We start from the raw sequence: 20,467 nt of genomic DNA, 5'->3' as shown, positions 1-20,467 counted from the left end.
AGCCCTTGGAGTCTCATTCACTGCTGGGGTAGATCCCATAATCCTCAATGCATTACTGACTGGGGCTGGTATCTTACAATCTCTTGCTATATGTCCTGGCTTTCCACATTTAAAGCACGTAAATCCAATGGATGGAACCTTAACTACTGGATTTCGGATAGGCTGATCCTTATTTGCTGGCTCTCTCGCTGGCTGATTTTGACACTCCCTCGAATAGTGCCCTTTCTGGTTACACTTGAAACAAACTACATTCAATTTATTACAAACTCCTCCATGTTTCTTTCCACATACCTGACAATCTGGAAAAGTTAACCTCAACTGATTCGGCTGATTCACATTAACTGGACGGTTGCCCTGGCCTCCGTCGCCTGCATTTTATCTTTTGAAATTAAAATTTCTCCCTGGCTGAAACTTGCCCTTCTTAAAATTTGGAAACTTTCCTGGTGGTGATTGATCTTCATTCCCTTTAACTTTCCTTTTCATACTCTCCTTCTCCTTCTGTGACATCTCGCTCTCTGTCTCTGCTATCATGGCCTTCTGTACAACTCCTGCATAGGTATCCAACTCAAAAATGGCTACCTTCCCTCTGATCCATGGCTTCAAACCTTGCTAGAATCTCTTAGCCTTCTTCCTGTCAGTATCCATATATGACGACACATACCTTGACAATTCCTCAAACTTACTCTCATAATCTGCCACCGACATATTTCCTTACTTTAATTCTAAAATTTTTAACTCCATCTAATCCTGGATAAACCGAGGAAAATACTTTTCTAAAAATAATTCCTTAAACCTCTCCCAAGTAATAACATCTGTACCTTCCAGCGTCTTCACCATCTCCCACCAATAGGTGGCCTCATTCTTCAAATAGTAACTTGCAAACTCAACCTTCTGTTCTTCCTTTACTTTCACTAAGGAAAATGCCTTCTCTATCTCCTTTAACCAAACATTTGCTTCAATCGGCTCTAAGGAACCCTTAAATTGTGGTGGGTTTACTGCCTGAAAAGTTTTGAAAGTTACCTGGGGATTGGTATGTCTTTGTTGTTGTTGTGCCAGGTGAACTATTTGTTGGGCCAAGATTTGGAGAATCTGGGCTATTGCTGGGTCTATGGGTCCTGGGTTTGCATTCTGGTTTGTATCATCTTGGTTATTATTGTTGTTGTTGTTTGTTTCTTCATTCGGGGTGTTGGTACGGGTATTTCTTCTGGGAGGCATTTTTTGTAAAGAATCAAACAACTTATTTAGCTTTTAAATCAAATCCTTTGCATAAAAGAAAAGTTTTGTAAAATAGAAATATCTTTTTTTAAAAATGGTTGTAACAGTTGAACTAAGTCAATTGCATGCTTCTTTACAGAATATAAACAGTTATGGAGAACAGGGTACATGGTATCACATGGGTATAACTGGTGCAATAAATAAGGTAAAGTAAAACAGGTGCAATAAAGTAAATGATAGTGCTGGAAAGGAAAAGGTACTGATATATATAGATCAAAAGTTTTGGGTAGTACAAACTAAAGACGCTTCGGAAGTAAAAGTAAAAGGGTACAACAACCTACTCACTGGTCAGCATAGCTAGTCTATAAATACAACCCAAAAGTCTACAAATACACACTACACACTACTGTACATACTACACAACCATAATAACACTGCTCAGCATCTCTGTCTCTGAATCTCTGTCTCATGGCAAGTCTGGACCTCCAATCTCCTCAAGCTCCTCTAGAACCCACTTAGCCCACTCCACTAGGAAATCAGGGGTGATGTCCTCATGTGTAGCCTCAGCAATCCTCACAACAGCTGCTCTACGAAACACTTGGAGTCTCTTTCTAAGTCGCCTCTCACCACTCCCCACCTCTCTGGTACGCATGATATGTAGTAACTCCTGAATCTGACCCTGTAGGAATCGCTGCTCCATAAGGCAAGCCTCAAACTGATGATATGGGACAGGGTAAGAAGAGAACTGGAAAGGTACTCGTGTAACTGAATGACCAGTAAAGCCTGAATCAGCAGGTGGGGGTCCTCTATTTGGTGGCATCATGCCTGGAGGTGGAATAGCCTGCAATGGTACGGGCTGCAACACAGGTGGAGGTAGAATAGCCAACAGTGGTGGAACAACAGGACGTGGATCTGAAGATGGTACTCCAACTAAAATCATGTCGCAACATAAGAATCTCGAACCATGACGCAAATTATACTAATACCCGTTATACCATAGCACTCAACCTCTCGACGTTCTATCTTTCTATTCCTTACTTCTAATCCCAACCCTCTACCCATTCCCGTCAACCTAGGCTTGTGTCAGTGACTTATAACCTGTAGCTCTGATACCAAACCTGTGGCGCCCTCCAAACTCGGGTCAGAAGTTTGGGGTCCACACACACACATCTTATTTATAACCTGCTTATAACAATAATAGAAGTAATAATAATAATAATAATAATAATATGCAGTGATCCTACTTACCAATTACCATGGACCGCAACAGGTTAAAGTATGCACACAAGCCAACCACACTTACTTATATTACAAACGTTCAAATTCCAACTATTCAAACTCAGAACTGAGTAATAAACATTATTACAAACTTTTACAAACTTAAATTATTCCCAAAAGAAGCCTACTAGCTCAACTCGATCAACCTGAACCACTAGCTCTCGCGCTGGACTGGGGATCCTCGGTACCAACCGGTTCCTTCTTAACTGGAAAAGAACATAAACAATATCGCATAAATGAGCTAACTAGCTCAGCAAGTCACAATGATAAAACTGAGAATAATGATCATCAGGTGAATATGGTCATGATATCAACTGAACAATAGATTATGATTTAGAATTGGATATTATATTTTCATTTTAAAAACTAAGGTTAGGCTGCTGATCAGTCAAGCATTAACCCCGAGCAAAGCACACATCACTGCTCTAACTACTGGATCTAAGGCACACATTGGCCTAACTTGACCATCATATGGTCTGACCACGAATCTGGTCCACAATTTTATAAAAACAATCCAATTCTAACATAATAACAGAATAAACAATGTAAATCAATAACCAGAATCATAAATAATATTGGATGTTCAATAATGAAATGGTTTCAATCTTCATAGGGATCAATATGGCATTTTCAAAGCTTGGCTATTAGGTAATGAAAGAATTGGATAACAAAAGAATCAACATTTCAGGGTTCCAAGGATTTGGTCTTTCAAAACATAAGATACAATGGTTTGAATGTGTAAGCAATCTGGTTCAGTGTTTGATATTTAGTTTGTATGTATTTATGGAGTAGTATCGTATATTTGAGGTTCGTATTTGGGTATACAACAATCAATGGTCTAGAAAGAATCAGGTTTACAGCTCAAGATCAATAACTGGAATCAAGGTTTAGGGTTTAGTGCTTCAAAGCACTTGCAATATAAAACATGACTATCAATCACTACAATATCTCGAGAAAGTTCAGAACACTTGCCTGGTACTAGCTTACTATACTGCACTCGCTTTCAAACACCATTGTCTTACTCCTCGACTACCTGTTTTCCTTTTCTACGCCTTGCCTCTTCTGCTCACATGTCATAAGCATCTATTAATATTCAACTCATACGATTCTATTCAAAACATACTTCTATCTACCCCTCGTTTCACCCAAATTCGATTAACGGATTGAAAGTTACGCAATAAACAAGTAAACAAATACAGGGGTGGCCAGAGAACTCGATTCCGGCACCCTCACCTCACCATCTGCTCCAGATTTACACAACACAACACCAGGAATCTATTCGTGCAATCAAAACACATCAATCATCCCTGTCCTGGCTGGAAATTGGCCAAGAACATCGCCGGTTTTCGGCAAAACATAGTAAACTTAAAAAGACAACTCCCTTCGATTCATTAATCCTCTGTTAACGAGCTATATACCAATCGATTGCAAATTTCATAAGGAACACACCCCACTATAAATCAACAGCTAATAACCCCTAAATCAAAAAGCCCCAAATTTCAATTGAAAATATTCATACGGGTTATAAACCCTAATTTTAAAATTCGAGAATTAAACCCACTTTTGAGCATGTTATTGAACTCCAAATCAGACGTATGACATATGAAAATCATCAGGAAAACAAGCTCTACAACGTGCAATCATCAAATCATACAAGCAATCATCCGAACAGAAATTCATATTTTTAATAAAAATAATTCGAAAATAAATAAAAATATATAAAATCAACCTTTGATTCTGCAGTAAAACAGGTTCTGAAATCTGATAGTACTCCTTGAGACCTTTGATTTGGTTACTCCAACTTTTCCAACTGATTTCAATAACACCTTGAAATGGTAGTTTGATTCTCAGAAGGTTTTATGAATTTAGGGTTTTTCTTTGGAAAATTATATAATTAACTGTCTGCAAATGATTTTGATACGAAATAAAATACGGTAAAAAGGCTATTTATAATTACGGAAAATTAGTATCCCGTTGGATCATTCCGGATATAAAACGGTACGTTTATTTATAAAAACTGATCCAAACGGTATCAGTTTTCGGGATAATTATCCAAATTAGTAAAATTTGTACTGCGGACTTGGTCTTAGCGCCTGGTTACACGTATTACGAGGTGAAAATTTTGATAGGTTAATAAAAAGCTCCCGTGTCTCGAAAATACGAGTTTTATTGATTTACCGAAACTAATATTGTATCGAAAATATTGCGCCGGGACCCGCGCAGGACAAACCGTACGCCGGATCGAAAAAGTCAAAACATGGAAAATGCTCGGAATATTGCAATTAGGTTAGGAAGGAGTTCTCGGAAGAGTTTCGGGTTCTAAAAACGTAACAACGGATGACGTCGGTTGGTTCCCGTTTGTATAAAATAGTTTTTAAATACTCGGAAAAAGATTTTATAAAATTCATATGATTCTCATAAATTCATAAATCATCATAAAAATAGATAGAAAGATATGACAATTATCTATATTTTATTTTGGACACATAAAAATTAAAATACTCAATTAATAATATTTTTAAACATCCAAACACATTTAACACCTAACAAATAATTCACAGAATAGATACTGAACACATATAATAATTATTTAATAGCAAAAATAATTACACGATATATCCCGGATATTACAATTTTTATTGGTGTGAATGATTTATTGATAATTGTTTTCATAAATTGTAGAGTAATTAGAATGAGTGATGGTTAGAGGTCCAAAGTGATGCATGCATGTTTTGATTCTTGGAAATTTCTAGTGTCTCTACTTGAGTTTTAAGAAATTAAGTTGTATTAAATGTTAAAATAAGTGATCATCCATGATTACGTTTAAATTATGAATTTAAATGAGTTGTAAGAATGAAATTGAACTAGTTTGGGATGATACATGATGCATGTCAATTAAGAGCTTTGCATGTTTGATTCTTGTTGTGTTAAGTGATAAGGCCGAATAGGTCGTAGGAGTTAAAAATCAAGACTTGATTTTGGTAATTACAAGAATGATTGAGTGTTTATATTTGAATATCTTTGGGTTTGTTTGTTAATTGTAGTATGTGGTTCGAATTAAGGAATAAAAGGAAAAGGGAACTTAGTTGATAGATTTTAAAAGCTATAAGTTATAGCTATGGTCGTAAACATTTAGCTGTGAATGAAATCGTGTACTCGTATGACTTATAAATGTTTGATTTGAAGAATAGTCAAGGTTAAGCGAGTATAAGTTGATTATTGAGTATATAAAGATATAAAGGCTATGAGAAAAGAATGTGTTATGTGTTATGTGCATGTGTGTATATAAGCTATACTCATATAGTTCGAGTCAGGAGTATAATCGAGCTATCGTATTGAGTGAACGTTCTGGGAACGAGAGTTGAGAAACTAATTAAGGCTTTGGTTTTGACTGTAGATTCGGAACGTGAGGGCATTCAGGCTAGGAAAGGGAAAGGTATACTAGGTGGCAGTAGTTCAACCTTCGTGAAACAGGAAAGCGAATTCAGGCAAGTAACTCTAATTACTTGTGTAAATGGTTATAGAGAGGATATTGTTCATGCCATGTAGAGTATTGAACTGTTAAAGTAATGAACCCCTGTTATTGATTTGAGATACCCTGTCTTTGATTTTTTGAAATTGTTATTGATAAGCCTATTGATTCAACCCTTTGGTAACCCATTTTCCCTATTCTAATTATTTGTTATACAATGAACTGTTATAAACCCTATAAGTACCTTTACGAACCCCTTGTAATGATGCTTCATTCCTTGATTACTTATTTCCCTATTGATCCTTGAAACAGTTCTGATTCTTCTAACTTGAGTACTTTGTTATCATTGATTCAAGATCCTTAGAATTGAGCCTTGCATATCCTTGATTCATTTCCTTAACTTTGGCTTCTTGAAATTGAATTTAAGAATGAGTTTCGACTTGAAAGAGTCTGAATGATTTCATATTCTTGGTAATGATAAAATGAATTTAGAAAACTTATTTTTCCAACTCAAGGTTTTCCAAACGAATTCCTGATGGATTGGATTGGGACGTAAAAGGCTAGTGGGACTAGTCCAGTCATAGTAAAAGGCTAGCAGGGCTAGTCCAGTTTAAGGCTGAAATTATGCCATTGGTACCTTAAAGAATGGATGGAGGTCGGTACGGGATGATCACCCGTATTATTATGAAATGAAAGATAAAGTGGTCCAATCAAGGGTTCCATATTGATTTTAAAAAAGGAATTGAAACTTCCTACTCAGTAAATGATTCTTTGAGAATGAAAATGGTTTATATTGCTTTGAAAAGAGTTGATTGTGATATAGCGAAGCTTAGAGCTTGTGAACCCTGATTTTTTTCTGTTGATCATACAATTGATTCCTTATAATGCAAAGATTGTCGTTTTCCATTCGAAAGATTATTTTGTGATCTTTTTAATGATTTGTGATGAATATCGGCTTTCACCCTACCTTGAGCATTGTTCCCTGAAAGCCCAAAAAATTTCCTTCATAATAGTTACTTGCTGAGTTTTATACTCATATGTTTTGTTTTAATCTAACCATGGCAGTTAAGAAAGAAGATGGCCAGGCTTAGGCGCATGGCTCGTAAGAGCGTACCTGGTGGTCCCTATCGTGTTGAGGGCTTCTGGTTGCCATAGCAGGTAGTGAAGTTTTTGAGTGAGCAAGCGCTTAGCCAGAGAGTTGTATAGATACAATGGGTTATCTGTCGGTTCCAAGCCGAGATCGACTATGTATTTTTGATTTTATTTTGGGGTTGTAAGTTATATTTTATGATTGGTAGTTGTAATCTTGTTTCATACTTAATCCTGTTTGATCCTGTTAGTAGCTAATCGGGGTTTATACTTATTTAATTAGTAGATTAAAGGTGTGTGGGTCCTCATTTCCTAACCCCGAGATTGAGGGCGTCACAAAATTGATGAAAAGTAAATATAAAATGAGCATGATGGGAGAACTAACTTACTTTCTTGGTTTACAAGTCAAGCAAGTTAGTGATGGAATATTCATTAGTCAAACTAAATATATTTATGATCTTTTAAAGAAGTTCGACTTAATGGATTGCACATATGAAAAAACTCCCATGGCCATTGCCATTGACTTTATATCAACACTACTGAAAAGTTTGTGGATATTTCAAGCTATAGAGGCATGGTTGGGTCACTTTTATATTTAACAACCAGTAGTCCAGATATAATGTTTGCTACTTGTCTTTGTGCTAGATTTCAGGCTGATCCTAGATAATCTCATTTAGTAGCTATTAAAAAGAATTTTCAGGTATCTCAAAGGAACACCAAAACTTAGTATTTGGTATCCTAGAGATTCTGGTTTTAATCTAACTGGTTATTCAGATGCAGATTATACAAGTTTTAAAATAGATAGAAAAAGTACAACGGGAACCTGTCAATTTCTTGGAAATAAGGTAGTATCCTGGTTCAGTAATAAGCAAAATTCAGTCTCTACTTCTACAACTGAGGCTGAATATATTGTTGTCGGCAGTTGTTGTGCACATATTTTATGGATGAAAAACCAACTGTTGGAATATGGTCTCCAGGTGGATAAGATTCCTATTTTATGTGATAACACAAGTGCTATTGCAATTACTGAAAATCCAGTACATCATTCAAGGACCAAACACATAGACATCAAGTACCATTTCATTAGAGAACATGTCATGAATGGTACTGTGGAACTTTATTTTGTTCCAAGTGAGAAGCAACTTGCAGAGATCTTTACCAAGCCACTTGATGAGTCCACCTTCACTAGGTTGGTAAGTGAGTTAGGTATGCTTAATTACTCCTAATTTGTTTTGATGTCTAAGCAATTTGAAATGCAGCCAGAATCAAATTTGATTTTTCTTGTCAAGAATGAAATTTTGGCTAAGTCAAAATTTACATCATGATGGATGTTCATTATCCGTCGAAAATGAATATTCTTTAAATTTTATTATATGTTGATAATTCAAGTATTATTCTGGGTACTTTTTAACTCGATGGATATTTGTTTATTACTCATCTGTCAAATTGCTTTCATCATAGCCGTTAATTCTATTTATCATTCGTTGAATTTACTTACAGCCTGTAAGTATATTTTGATGGAAAAGAACAACTTCGTAGCATTGGTGAACAAGGAGATTGCTGCTTCAGAAGACTATCACAAAATGATGGATTTCATTCGCAGTTGCAAACTGAGTTATGCTATGCTGGAGTCTCTGGTCAGCTACTGTGAAGTAGCCGTTATTTTCAATTCTAAGGACAAAACCATTACCTTCTCTCTCAAAGGTAAGGACCATTGCATTAATAGTGATACACTGCAAGCATGCTTTAAATTGCCTGAAAATAACACTCTTGTTCCACATACAGACACAGATGTGAGCAACATGCTTACTTCTATGGGTTATTCTCTTAATCCCTCCAAGTTAGGTGAGGTTAGGAGAATGGGCCTTAGAAAAGAGTGGAGCTTTCTCTGTGATTCTTTTGTTAAGTGTGACAACCGGTAAATATTGGAGCTATTTTTATAAGTACGATATATATTCATAAATATTCTGTGTTATAAGGCCGATTATACGGATTCATTATATTGTGTATAAGTTTTTCGTATGGCATTGCGAGTGTTGCTGGAATATTTTTAAGCGTGTAACTCTCGTACGCAAGTAAGATTTACGCTACGCGATTAAATAAGTAGCGCAATTTGATAATAAACGAATAGTTGCGACTACACGATTAAGTAATAATTGAGATTCTCGTGATTTAGTGATATTTGAATAAGTTACGATTAGGCGATAAATTTTTATTTTAATATTATAGAATATAGTTAATTTACTTGCAATTTCTTGTGGGATTTATAATGTGTTAATTATATTTTTCATGACTTATTTATTAGTGTGATAATGTTAGAAAATTCTTTTAATATAAATTTTTGTCCGAATTTTTTTGAATTTTTTTATTAAACTTCTAAAATCTCATAGTATTTATGGTATTAATTTTTTAATTTATGGATTTATATTTTAATTACTAAAACTCATTCTTTTAATTATACTTTTAATAGTTATTGAATTACAAGTGTACCCTTGCATGCAAATTCCACCCAAATTGAGATCAAGGGTAAGACCGACCTTTCACCCTCCACTAACTCCATTTTACCAACTAAATGACCCATAAAAACCTTGCATGCAAAATCTTGCTATTAGTGGGTGAAGGATAGAATGGTAAAAACAAGTTCCACTACCACTTGGATGAGACAAAAACTAATTAAAACACTCAACCTCACATCATTTTCTTTACCAACATATCACTTCACTCTCTCCTCTCTATACTCCCTCTCGGCCGCGCCTAAACCCTCCCCACCCCTTTCATTTTCTTCCTCATTTCTTAATTTTCTTACACCTTTCAACTCCTCTAAGCAAGGGTCAACTACACTTGGTTCTATATCATCATTTAAGGTTAGTTTCTTAGTTGAATGTAGTTAAAGCCAAGGGTTTAACTTCGATTCTTGTGAATCTAGAGTTGAACTTAATGTGGCTCATAAAACTTGAGCAAAAGATGGTCTTGATGAAGTATTTTTCTTCTATTTTCAAGCCATGATCTTGGCCTGAAGAATTCGGCAATGACTCCCAAGGAGCCGAATGGATTTTGTGGTTTGTGTGTTAGTTTCATTTGTTTTCAAAAAGAAAGAGACTTTGAATGTGGCTTTCAAAGAACTTATGATATTTTAAAATGTATTTTTCAAAGTTTCCATCCTTGCATGCCATGATTTTTACAATAAGAGTTGAAGTTAATACTTGCATTGTCGTAGTATAAGTGATATTTCAGACAAATGTGCTATGTGACTTAAATGTGAGTTTTTGTGCAATGCATGCCATGATATTTGCTCTGAAATGCTAGTATGCTATGTGCCTTGATAAGTCATAATCAAATCTAATAGCCATCAAGTCGATACCATGTATTTTTGGTTCGGATTTTTGCTTAAAATCGCATATGTAAAAATATGCCTTGTTATGCTCTCTATTTTTGCCTTGGTAAATGACTTATATAGAAATATTTATGCTCATAATTCCCATAAAATGATATTCAATAGGGTTGTGTATATTGTAGGTTAAATTTGTTGGCTTGATTGTTGGTTTTGGTGTTGATTTGGGAGTTAAGGTGGAAGGAGGTACACTAGGCACTAAGTAGCAGAATTTTTCCACCATAAGTATAGGCTGTTTTAGGTGAGTTTTGGTGAGGCCTTGTGAGGCCTGAGTTTACTGGAGTTAGGACTTGATTTGTGCTTGTCCAGTAGCCTTGATTCAGTGATAAACTTGCATTTAGGTAGGTGCACACCCTCATAACCGAGAGCAACTCACAACAGGGCAGGGCTGCGTAAACATGAATTTTGGTCAATTATAACCATGTCTTAGGTTAGGCCTTCATGGGGCCTTAGATTAAATAAGTGTACTGCATGCTTAAGAAGTTTAACAAACCATTAGAGTTAAAAATTGAGTGAGAAAAGTGAGTTTTAAATAGGTAAAAGTAGAGCAGAGGGAAATCGAAGGGGGATGGGCAGTGTCAACTTTGAGCAGAGACCTAGAGAGGCCTAGGTGAGGCCTTGTCCTGAAACCAAGTCTGAGAGTTAGGTTTAGGTCTTAATATTCCATGGTAGTTGGTTTTGTTAGAAGGCCTAATGCATAAATTAAGATTTCTGCCAAAGAACATAGGTAGTGCAAACTGGTGCTAGCAGGGAACCTTAGTGTGAGTATTGATCTTTGTAAGCCTATAGGAGTGAGGCCTTCGAGTCTTACCAACTTTAGAAGTTAGTTTAAAGTCTTAAAAACCTTTGGGAAGTGGTTTAGAGTGAAGGCCCAAGGTGGAAACATCCCATTTCCACCAAGGCACCCGAGGAGCACCCTTCGAGTGTCATTAGGAAGCTTTAGTGGTGTTCGTTGTAATTGAGACTTAGAGGTGAAGAGTCCGAGTGCTACATAGCATCTTTAGATTTAATTAAAGGTCAGAGTATATATATTGAAGCATTAATAATAGTTATTATGTGTTACTTGCTTATGTGCTTAAGGATTTAGGTAATAATAACTGTGTATCATATGCCATGCCATTATGTGATTATGTGACTATGTGGATTACTTGAATTGCATATGATTAAGTTATGTGTATTCTTAAAATCATAAGTTCTTGTGTAATAGTAGTTATGATAAGGGTAAAGTTAGTCTAGGAGCTTATAGGCTTATAAGGCGATAAAGGGTGAATAGTAATGCGGTTAATATAATGTGTAGGTTCCGAAGCGAAGGGGAAGACTCGTGCCATCAAGATCGAATAATCTTAGAACTTTAAAAGGCAAGTTACTTACATCCTTATCCTTATAATTGTTGCACGTATATACACTTTCCGTGAATGCTTAGTCATAATAACCACCATGTCAATAATTATTTCAAATACTTTCGTTAATCACTCTTAACCTGGTTAATGCTTTATCTTCAGATGTTTTCTTCCCTTGAATCTAATTCAATTAAGATGATACCAAATCTTTCCCTGCCATCCATGTTATAAATTATTAAAAAATAAAATAAATATTTTCTTATCTTAGTGGATTGGACCTAGACGCAAGTCCTTTTCACGTTATTGATCGGCTCATATATAGCCTAGGGATCCCATCATATTTGAGAAACTAGTGCGGTTCGGGATTACTTCGTGGCTGATCACTGGCTGTAATCCGTAGCGTCCTAAAATGAATTTTGTTGAGTTGATACCATATGATTATAACATGATTATAACATGTTGCCCCGATGCCATGATACCATATGCCATATTTCGATTGCTATGACTCTACCATGTCTTTATATTATAACTTTATGTTTCTTATTGTCATTTTTACAAGTATCTATAACCTCTTGATTCATGAACTCGTGATTTTGAAAAAATGCCTTGTATAGTAGAATTGATAGTACTTGCTGAGCATTTTAACTCATTTTCTTGTATTTAACCCTGTTCTACAGCTAGCAATCATGGTTCGTACCAAGCAGACCGCCCGTAAGTCAACCGGTAGGCAGGGTGAAGACCATTTGAGGGCGCAGGTAGAATATATATAGATTAGGCGAAATCCGCCAGTATGTAATTGTGGTATTAGTTAGAAGGGCTGTTCCAAACTCTGAACTTGTGAAGATCTTGGCATTGTTATTATTTTTGGTTGGGTTTGTATTCGTATTATTATCATCTTTTGGACTTATAAGTTTATAATATAATTATGGTTCACTTTTGTTCCGTGTGTGTATGTTATTGGTTTGGGTTGTGACAGAGTTGGTATCAGAGCTTAGGTTTAGAGTCCCTGGATAGCCCAATTAGGACTATAGGAAGTATGAGAATATAGTATAATATCCAGAGTACTAATGCGTGATATTCGAGTAAACTGTATCCAATCTTTGTATATATATATATATATTACTTGGCAGCAACGTGCACACTCATCATCTTCGACCCCGCAGAGCGACACAATTGCTTTCTCTGTCTATGCTGACTTAAGGCTGCATCATGACGCCCTCCAAGGAAAGTATGTCAGGCTAGTGGAACGTCTTGAAGAGGTCTATGAAAGTAAGCAAGTGATGGGTAGCGGACCTAAGGCGAAAACCATTTCAAGGCTCGAGTCACTGATCCAGGTAGCCACATCAAGATTGGAGGAGATGCCCGTACATCGCGACCGGACTAGTCAGATTACTGTACAGATGATAGTGGATGAGCTTGGGAGCATGGTCAAGATGCTACGTGAGGATACTACCCTCGATATTTCAAGGACCCGTGTGGAGGAGTCCGAGGAGGAAGAGGCTCAGGATGATTTCTAGAGGACTTGACCTTTAGTTGTTTGGATTAGGCTGCTCTTTTTATTACCATGTTCTTTGTTTCCATTTTTAGACTCTCGTACTATTTTAATTCGGATCTGTATTCATATTTGTACCTTGTAATTCGTACCTTTCGACTTGAACCATGTTAAATTTAGTTATGCACTTTCCTTGATTCCTATATTTGCTCTTTTAAATTTCTTGCTTATAACCATGCATCACCCTTATTGTTATATTGAAAACTGTATACCATGATTACTGCAAATAATACCCTAGTTTTTGCATCACTCAAACTGTGTAACTCTTATTTCAGAAAATGGCACCTAGGAGAGCCCGATGAAGACATGCAAATAACCAAGAAAATGAAGGAGAAAACCAAAACCCCAATATAGCACAACTTATGGAATTGGTACGCCAACAAACTGCTACTATAGCCCAACAACAACAACTTCTTCAACAAATGCATCCACGTCAACCACCCCCAGTAAATGTCACCACTTTCAAAACATTCCAATCCGTAAAACCCCCAAAATTTAGAGGAACACAAGACCTAGTAGAAGCTCATGTTTGGCTCAAGGAAATGGAAAAGGCCTTTGCCTTAACAAATGTTGAAGATAATCAGAAGGTGGAGTATGCCACTTACTTTCTTAAAGGCGAATCGAACTATTGGTGGGAGACAGCAAAAGCTTTAGAAGTTGTTGAAGTTATTACTTGGGATAGGTTTAAGAGAATGTTTTCGGATAAATATTTTCCTCGCTATATGCAAACACAACTGGAGATGAAATTCTTTGATTTGAAGCAAAACAATATGACAGTTGGAGAATACGAGAAGAAGTTTACAGAACTTTCTACGTTTATGGGAGAGTATGTCGATTCTGAAGAGAAAAGGGCAAAAAGGTTCCAACAAAGATTGAAGCCTTGGTTAAGGAGTCATGTGGCAGCTTTTGAGTTGACTTCTTATGCTGAAGTAGTTCAGAAGGCAATGGTAATTGAAGGCTAGAGTGAGCAAAATCAAAAGGAGAAAGGAAACAAGAAAAGAAGATTTGAATCGGGAGAAGAAGGTTCAAGTTACAAAGGCCAGAATCAGAAAACTAATCAAAGGCTTAGACCTCAGAGTGGGCCCAGGAACTTCAAGAAGAAAGAATTTGGGAATAAATCACACGAAACAAGATCTCAATCAACTAGTGGACAAAAACCCCCCGCAAGGATCAGTTCCGGAATGTAAGATTTGTAATAGGCGACATACGGGAATCTACAATAAGGCGAATGTAGTTTGTTTCAAGTGTTATATGAAGGGCCATTATGCTCATGAATGTAAGAATCAGAAGGCCAACATCACGTGTTATAAGTGTGGGAAAGCAGGACATGTGTCACGAGAGTGCAAAGGAGTGGGTAACAATCAATTGCTGCAAATGACTATTGTACCCTACCTTGTGAATCAAGTAACCCCTATGCCAACCCCATCATTCCCAATGTCTTTCAATCAACCTCAGATAGCATCATCTTCAAATCACCCGGCTTTGATTTATCCAGCTCAAGCAAGAACTTTCAACATGAACGTGAAGGATGCAATTCAAAGTTCCGATGTGGTGTCAAGTACGCTTTCTGTGAATGCTGCTAGTGCTAAAGTACTGATTGATTTGGGAGCCACCAGATCATTTATTTCGAAATCTTTTATTGATAAGTTGAATTGTGGAACCCAATTAATGCATGACCCCTTATCCATTATCTTAGCTAATCAAGATAGAGTATCTGTAAATCATATTTGCCCTCGTTGTGCAATAGAGATAGTCGGGCATATTTTTCTTGCGAACCTTATTCCTTTCCAATTAGGCAAATTTGACGTGATCTTAGGGATGGATTGGTTGTCGAGTTTCAGTGCTCAAATATACTGTAAGGATAAAAGGGTAGTATTAAGTACACCTCAAGGTAAGAAAGTAACATTCAAGGGCCAAAGGCAAACTCAGACATTTCTCACCTCGATGCAAGCAAAGAAGTTGATTTGGAAAGGATGCAAGGCGTATTTAGCGTATGTAGTTGATAAAAGTAGAGAAGTTTCTAATCTGGAAAACATTCCAGTAGTAAGAGATTTTTTGGATGTTTTTCCTGAAGAGCTTCCTGGCTTACCCCCGGACCGATAAATTGAATTTACAATAGACCTTGCACCCGACACCGAACCCGTTTCGAAAGCTCCATATAGGATGACACCAACGGAGATGAAGGAATTAGCAAAGCAAATACAAGAACTACTAGACAAGGGATTTATAAGACCAAGTGTTTCACCGCGGGGCATGCCAGTTTTGTTTGTGAAGAAGAAGGACGGAAGCATGAGACTTTGTATAGATTATTGAGAATTGAACAAGTTAATGATTAAGAATACATACCCTTTGCCTAGGATTGATGATCTATTTGACCAACTCAAAGGAGCCTCATTTTTTTCGAAGATTGATCTGCGATCGGGATACCACCAATTGAAAATTAAGTCTGAAGACATACCAAAAACAGCTTTTCGAATAAGATATGGACATTACGAATTTCTCGTTATGGCTTTTGGGTTGACGAATGCACCAACTGCTTTCATGGATTTAATGAATAGAGTATTCAAGGAGTATTTGGACAAGTTTGTCATAGTTTTCATCGATGATTTTCTAGTATATTCAAAGACAGAAGCTGAGCATGCTGAACATCTAAAAATAGTTTTGGAAATGTTGCGAAAAGAGAGATTGTATGCCAAGTTCTCGAAATGCAAGTTTTGATTAACTGAAGTAAGATTTCTAGGACACATTGTTGCAAGTGAGGGAATTAGAGTAGATCCTGAAAAGATTGAGGCTGTGATGAATTGGGAGAAACTAAAGATGCCAACAGAAGTGAGAAGTTTTATGGGACTAGCAGGAAACTACAGAAGATTGGTAAAGGATTTTTCGAAGATTGCCGTACCACTGAACAAATTGACAAGGAAGAATGAAAATTTTGAATTGACGGAGAAGTGCGAAAATAGTTTTCAAGAATTGAAGCAAAGATTGGTAAATGCTTCGATTTTAGCATTACCAAATGATAAGGGAGATTTTGTGATATACAATGATGCCTCATATAAAGGACTTGGATGCATATTGATGCAACACAGAAAAGTGATAACGTATGCTTCGAGACAACTTAAACCACATGAATAGAAGTACCCGACTCATGACTTAGAATTAGCTGCGATAGTGTTTGCTTTGAAGCTATGGAGACACTACTTATATGGGGAAAAGTGCGAGATATACACAGATCACAAGAGTCTGAAGTACCTCTTTACTCAGAAGGAGCTAAATATGAGACAGCGCCGATGGTTGGAATTAATCAAAGACTACGATTGTTCGATACAATATCATTCGGGAAATGCCGACGTGGTAGCAGACGCTTTGGGTAGGAAGGAAAAGCTAAGTATGATAACAATGCCGAAGGAATTATCTGATGAAGTTGAAAAATTGCAATTAGAACTTTGTGATCATGGAAGAGTGGAAGAAATGTGTTATGCCATTACTTTTAAACCAACACTACTAGAGAGAATAAAGAAATGCCAAGATGAACTAATGACCCAAGAGAATAATCAGTTGATATGAGAAGAGATATGTACACAGAAAGATGAACAAGGTGTGTTGAGTTTTTCAACAAGAATTTGGATCCCAAATGTGACTGAATTGAAGATTGATATCTTGCAAGAAGCACACAACTAAAGATTTTTGATTCACCCGGGAAGTAACAAAATGTACCATGATTTGAAGAAGAGTTTCTGGTGGTCGAACATGAAAAGAGAGATTGCAGAATGGGTTTCAAAATACGACACATGCCAAAAAGTGAAAGCAGAACATCAGAAACCAAGTGGTTTGATTCAACCATTGAACATTCCAGAATGGAAGTGGGAAAATATTGCCATGGATTTTATAGTGGGTTTACCGTGAACACGTTCTGGACACGATGCAATTTGGGTGATAGTTGGCCGCCTTACGAAGTCGGCACATTTTCTTCCAATCAATGAGAAGTCTTCGTTAGACAGACTAGTTCATATGTACGTACCCGAAATCGTGTTACGTCATGGTGTACCTATATCGATAGTTTCGGATCGAGACCCGCGATTCAATTCGAGATTCTGGAGGCAATTTCAAGAAAATCTTGGAACAAAATTAAACATGAGTACGACATACCACCCACAAACCGATGGCCAAAGCGAACGAACAATCCAAACTATTGAAGATATGTTATGAAGCTGTGCAATTGATTTTTCGGGAAGCTGGGATGATCATCTACCACTCCTAGAATTCTCATATAACAATAGCTACCATTCAAGTATTGGCATGCCACCATACGAAGCTTTATATGGGCGAAAGTGTAGAACACCGATGAGTTGGGATGAAGTTTGGGAAGGAAAGATTTTTGGACCTGAATTGATTCAGCAAATGAAGGACACCGTCACTGTGATAAAAAAAAGACTCATTGCTGCTCGGGATAGACAAAAGAAATATGCGGACCCCGCCCGGAAGGATGTGAAATTCGAAATTGGGGAAGCTGTATTACTAAAAGTATCACCATGGAAGGGATTGACCCGATTCGGTAAGAAAGGGAAATTAGCTCTAAGATACATTGGACCTTTTGAAATCTTGAACCAAGTAGGGAAAGTTTCTTATGAGCTAGCCTTGCCACCACAATATCAGCACGTGCATAATGTATTTCATGTCTCATTGCTAAAGAAGTAGAATCCGGATGTCAATCATGTGAAAGAGATTGAGCCAGTGAAAATTCAAGTTGATTTATCATATAAAGAGAAACTTGTACATGTACTGGATCGACAAGAGAGAACTCTTAGAAATAAAGCAGTAAGTTTGGTGAAAGTATTGTGGAGGAATCCTAAAGTTGAAGAGGCAATGTGGGAGTTAGAATCTGAAATGCGGAATCGGTATCCTCAATTATTTTCCAAGATTCTGAGGACAGAATCCTATAAGGAGGAGAGGATGTGATAACCGGTAAATATTGGAGCTATTTTTATAAGTACGATATATATTCATAAATGTAATGCCCCCAAATACGGGGTCAAGGGATTTGGTCGTCACTATGAAATCTCAATCCAAATTAACCTATTTAATCAATAAACAAATGCCAACGGAAGATATTTAGCAAAAATAACCCCAAACTAATCCAAGATCTGTTAAGGTTACAGTTCTAGAAACAAGAATTCCAAATTCCATCAATAAATTTCTCACTTTCTTTTAAAACTCTTTTCAATAAATTCCAACTCAAAACTAAACCCACTAGTATAAATTCAAAATGAAGTATACTAGGCTCAAATAAAATACACAACTATAATATAATATAATATAAATAACTTTATACAATAAACCTTACCCTAGTGCGCAACCCTGGACCAACCACCTTCCAAAATCTTCTTCTTTGCTTCCTCGAATTATGCGGCTAAACAGCGCAAGCTAATCTTCACTGGAGGTTAGATTTAAAAATAGGCAAGTATGAGCGAAAGAAATGCTTCACAAGATCATTATGACATATATAGGGTCTTTTGATATAAAACCGACATCTGTATTAGAGCAGAATATTTAAAACCATAATTGTTGAATCATAAAATTTTAGTTGAGGAACCCCATAATTGGTTCCTTAATTGTATTCAAAACCATTTTGATATTTTTGAACGAAATGCTTCAGCAATACTTTGAATCTTGACGAGAATAAAACTCGTAAAATAGTGTTTATGGAAATATCGTAAACAACAATAACATGAAACAATGATTATGGATTGAATCATAAACTTTATTCAAAACTCAACTCTTGATATTAATATTCATTTTGATGTCATATTAAATTAGATATCAATATGAACTTTGATGATCACAACCTACCCGCGCAAAAATATGGAAGTCAACATCAATCATCTGCATTAATACCATATTTGATATTTAACAACTTAAATATCAACATCAATCAGCAACCGGATCAAAACTGTATTCCACCTTTATTCAAAACCAAAACAGTTGATAAAACATTCCTTATAAGATTATCAAAAACAATATAATAATTTAGATTGGAATCCTCGAGCGACGGTGTGTTGCCGCCGGTGATCAGCCGCGGAGCAACACCGGTATGCCGAAGCATATCCAACTAAACAAATGGGGCACCCAAGGCACGTATCGGCCTAATGGTATTATATCTTGTATAATACCTAAATCTCCGCTGGACCGCCGTCACGGCCACTTATGCAACCATCCAATCTTAAAACATTTTATTGAAAGGAGTCATAATACTCGACACCCTTATAAACTTTTATTCACCCATTTACTTGGGCAACAAAACCAAAACAACGTCATCTTTCTCAAAATCCAAAACATTTATAAATCCGATAGTTGGATAAGTAAAACACTTGACTATTCTGAACATAGAATAACATATAAGTACTTGCATAAACAGAATCATTTATTTCAGTGATATGTAAAACATTTATCTATTTTGAGCTGAGAATAGGGAAAGCAATACTTGCATAAGAAGATTTAAAATAAATATCACTTGAAGAATAAGTGATGACAGGGATACTTGCCTTTGGGTTTTAGTAGTTAGTCACACTCGCAACGACACATCTATTCTGATATATTGTCTCGAAACATCACCGTCCTTCTTTTCAACACTTTACTGATATGCTGCTCCTGCGATTGCTAGAAGCCAGTTATCCAATACCATTCCATCTCACTCTTTATCCAACATCTTATCCCGATCAACTCGAATGATCCGCATCTATAATTAAAATACACATCTTAATCGCTTAAACGATAATTACTCGACAAACTGCGCGTCAACATCCTATCGTCTACCCATACGATAGCCCACACATAACTATAACAATCAAACACAGGACTCTTGACCCACGTACACACGTAATTCACATAGCACATAAGCACATAACTCATGTATCACCTAATTCATATCACATATGACTCGGTTCATCAAAAGGTTCGACTTGGTGCGTTTAAAACTGAAATCGGGTCAAAAATATGATTTATCGATCAATAATTGACTCAGAATGACTTTTAAAACAAGCGGCCTTTCGAAACAAAAGGATTTTGGTCTCGAAAGTAATTTTATTAAAAGCGGAATATTTTTCTGAGTCTAGAGGCGTTCGTTTCGTATTAAA

General features: G+C 36.4%; 2 protein-coding genes across 2 annotated transcripts; both read left to right on the top strand.

Moving 5' to 3' along the window:
• The first annotated feature begins 13,699 nt into the window (after nucleotides 1-13,699).
• On the top strand, nucleotides 13,700-15,440 carry LOC141719786 (uncharacterized). Its single transcript, XM_074522164.1, has 2 exons — nucleotides 13,700-14,284; nucleotides 14,595-15,440. The coding sequence occupies exons 1-2, from the start codon at nucleotides 13,700-13,702 to the stop codon at nucleotides 15,438-15,440; spliced, it is 1,431 nt and encodes a 476-aa protein (XP_074378265.1).
• A 714-nt stretch (nucleotides 15,441-16,154) lies between these two features.
• LOC141719783 (putative mitochondrial protein AtMg00860) lies at nucleotides 16,155-16,469 on the top strand. Its single transcript, XM_074522153.1, has one exon. The coding sequence runs from the start codon at nucleotides 16,155-16,157 to the stop codon at nucleotides 16,467-16,469; it is 315 nt and encodes a 104-aa protein (XP_074378254.1).
• The last annotated feature ends 3,998 nt before the right edge of the window (nucleotides 16,470-20,467 follow it).

This window comes from Apium graveolens, chromosome 4 (genome assembly GCF_009905375.1).
Source record: "Apium graveolens cultivar Ventura chromosome 4, ASM990537v1, whole genome shotgun sequence".
NCBI classification, from domain to species: domain Eukaryota; kingdom Viridiplantae; phylum Streptophyta; class Magnoliopsida; order Apiales; family Apiaceae; genus Apium; species Apium graveolens.
Note: the sequence above shows the minus strand (reverse complement) of the source record. Positions and strands in the feature narration are given on the sequence as shown.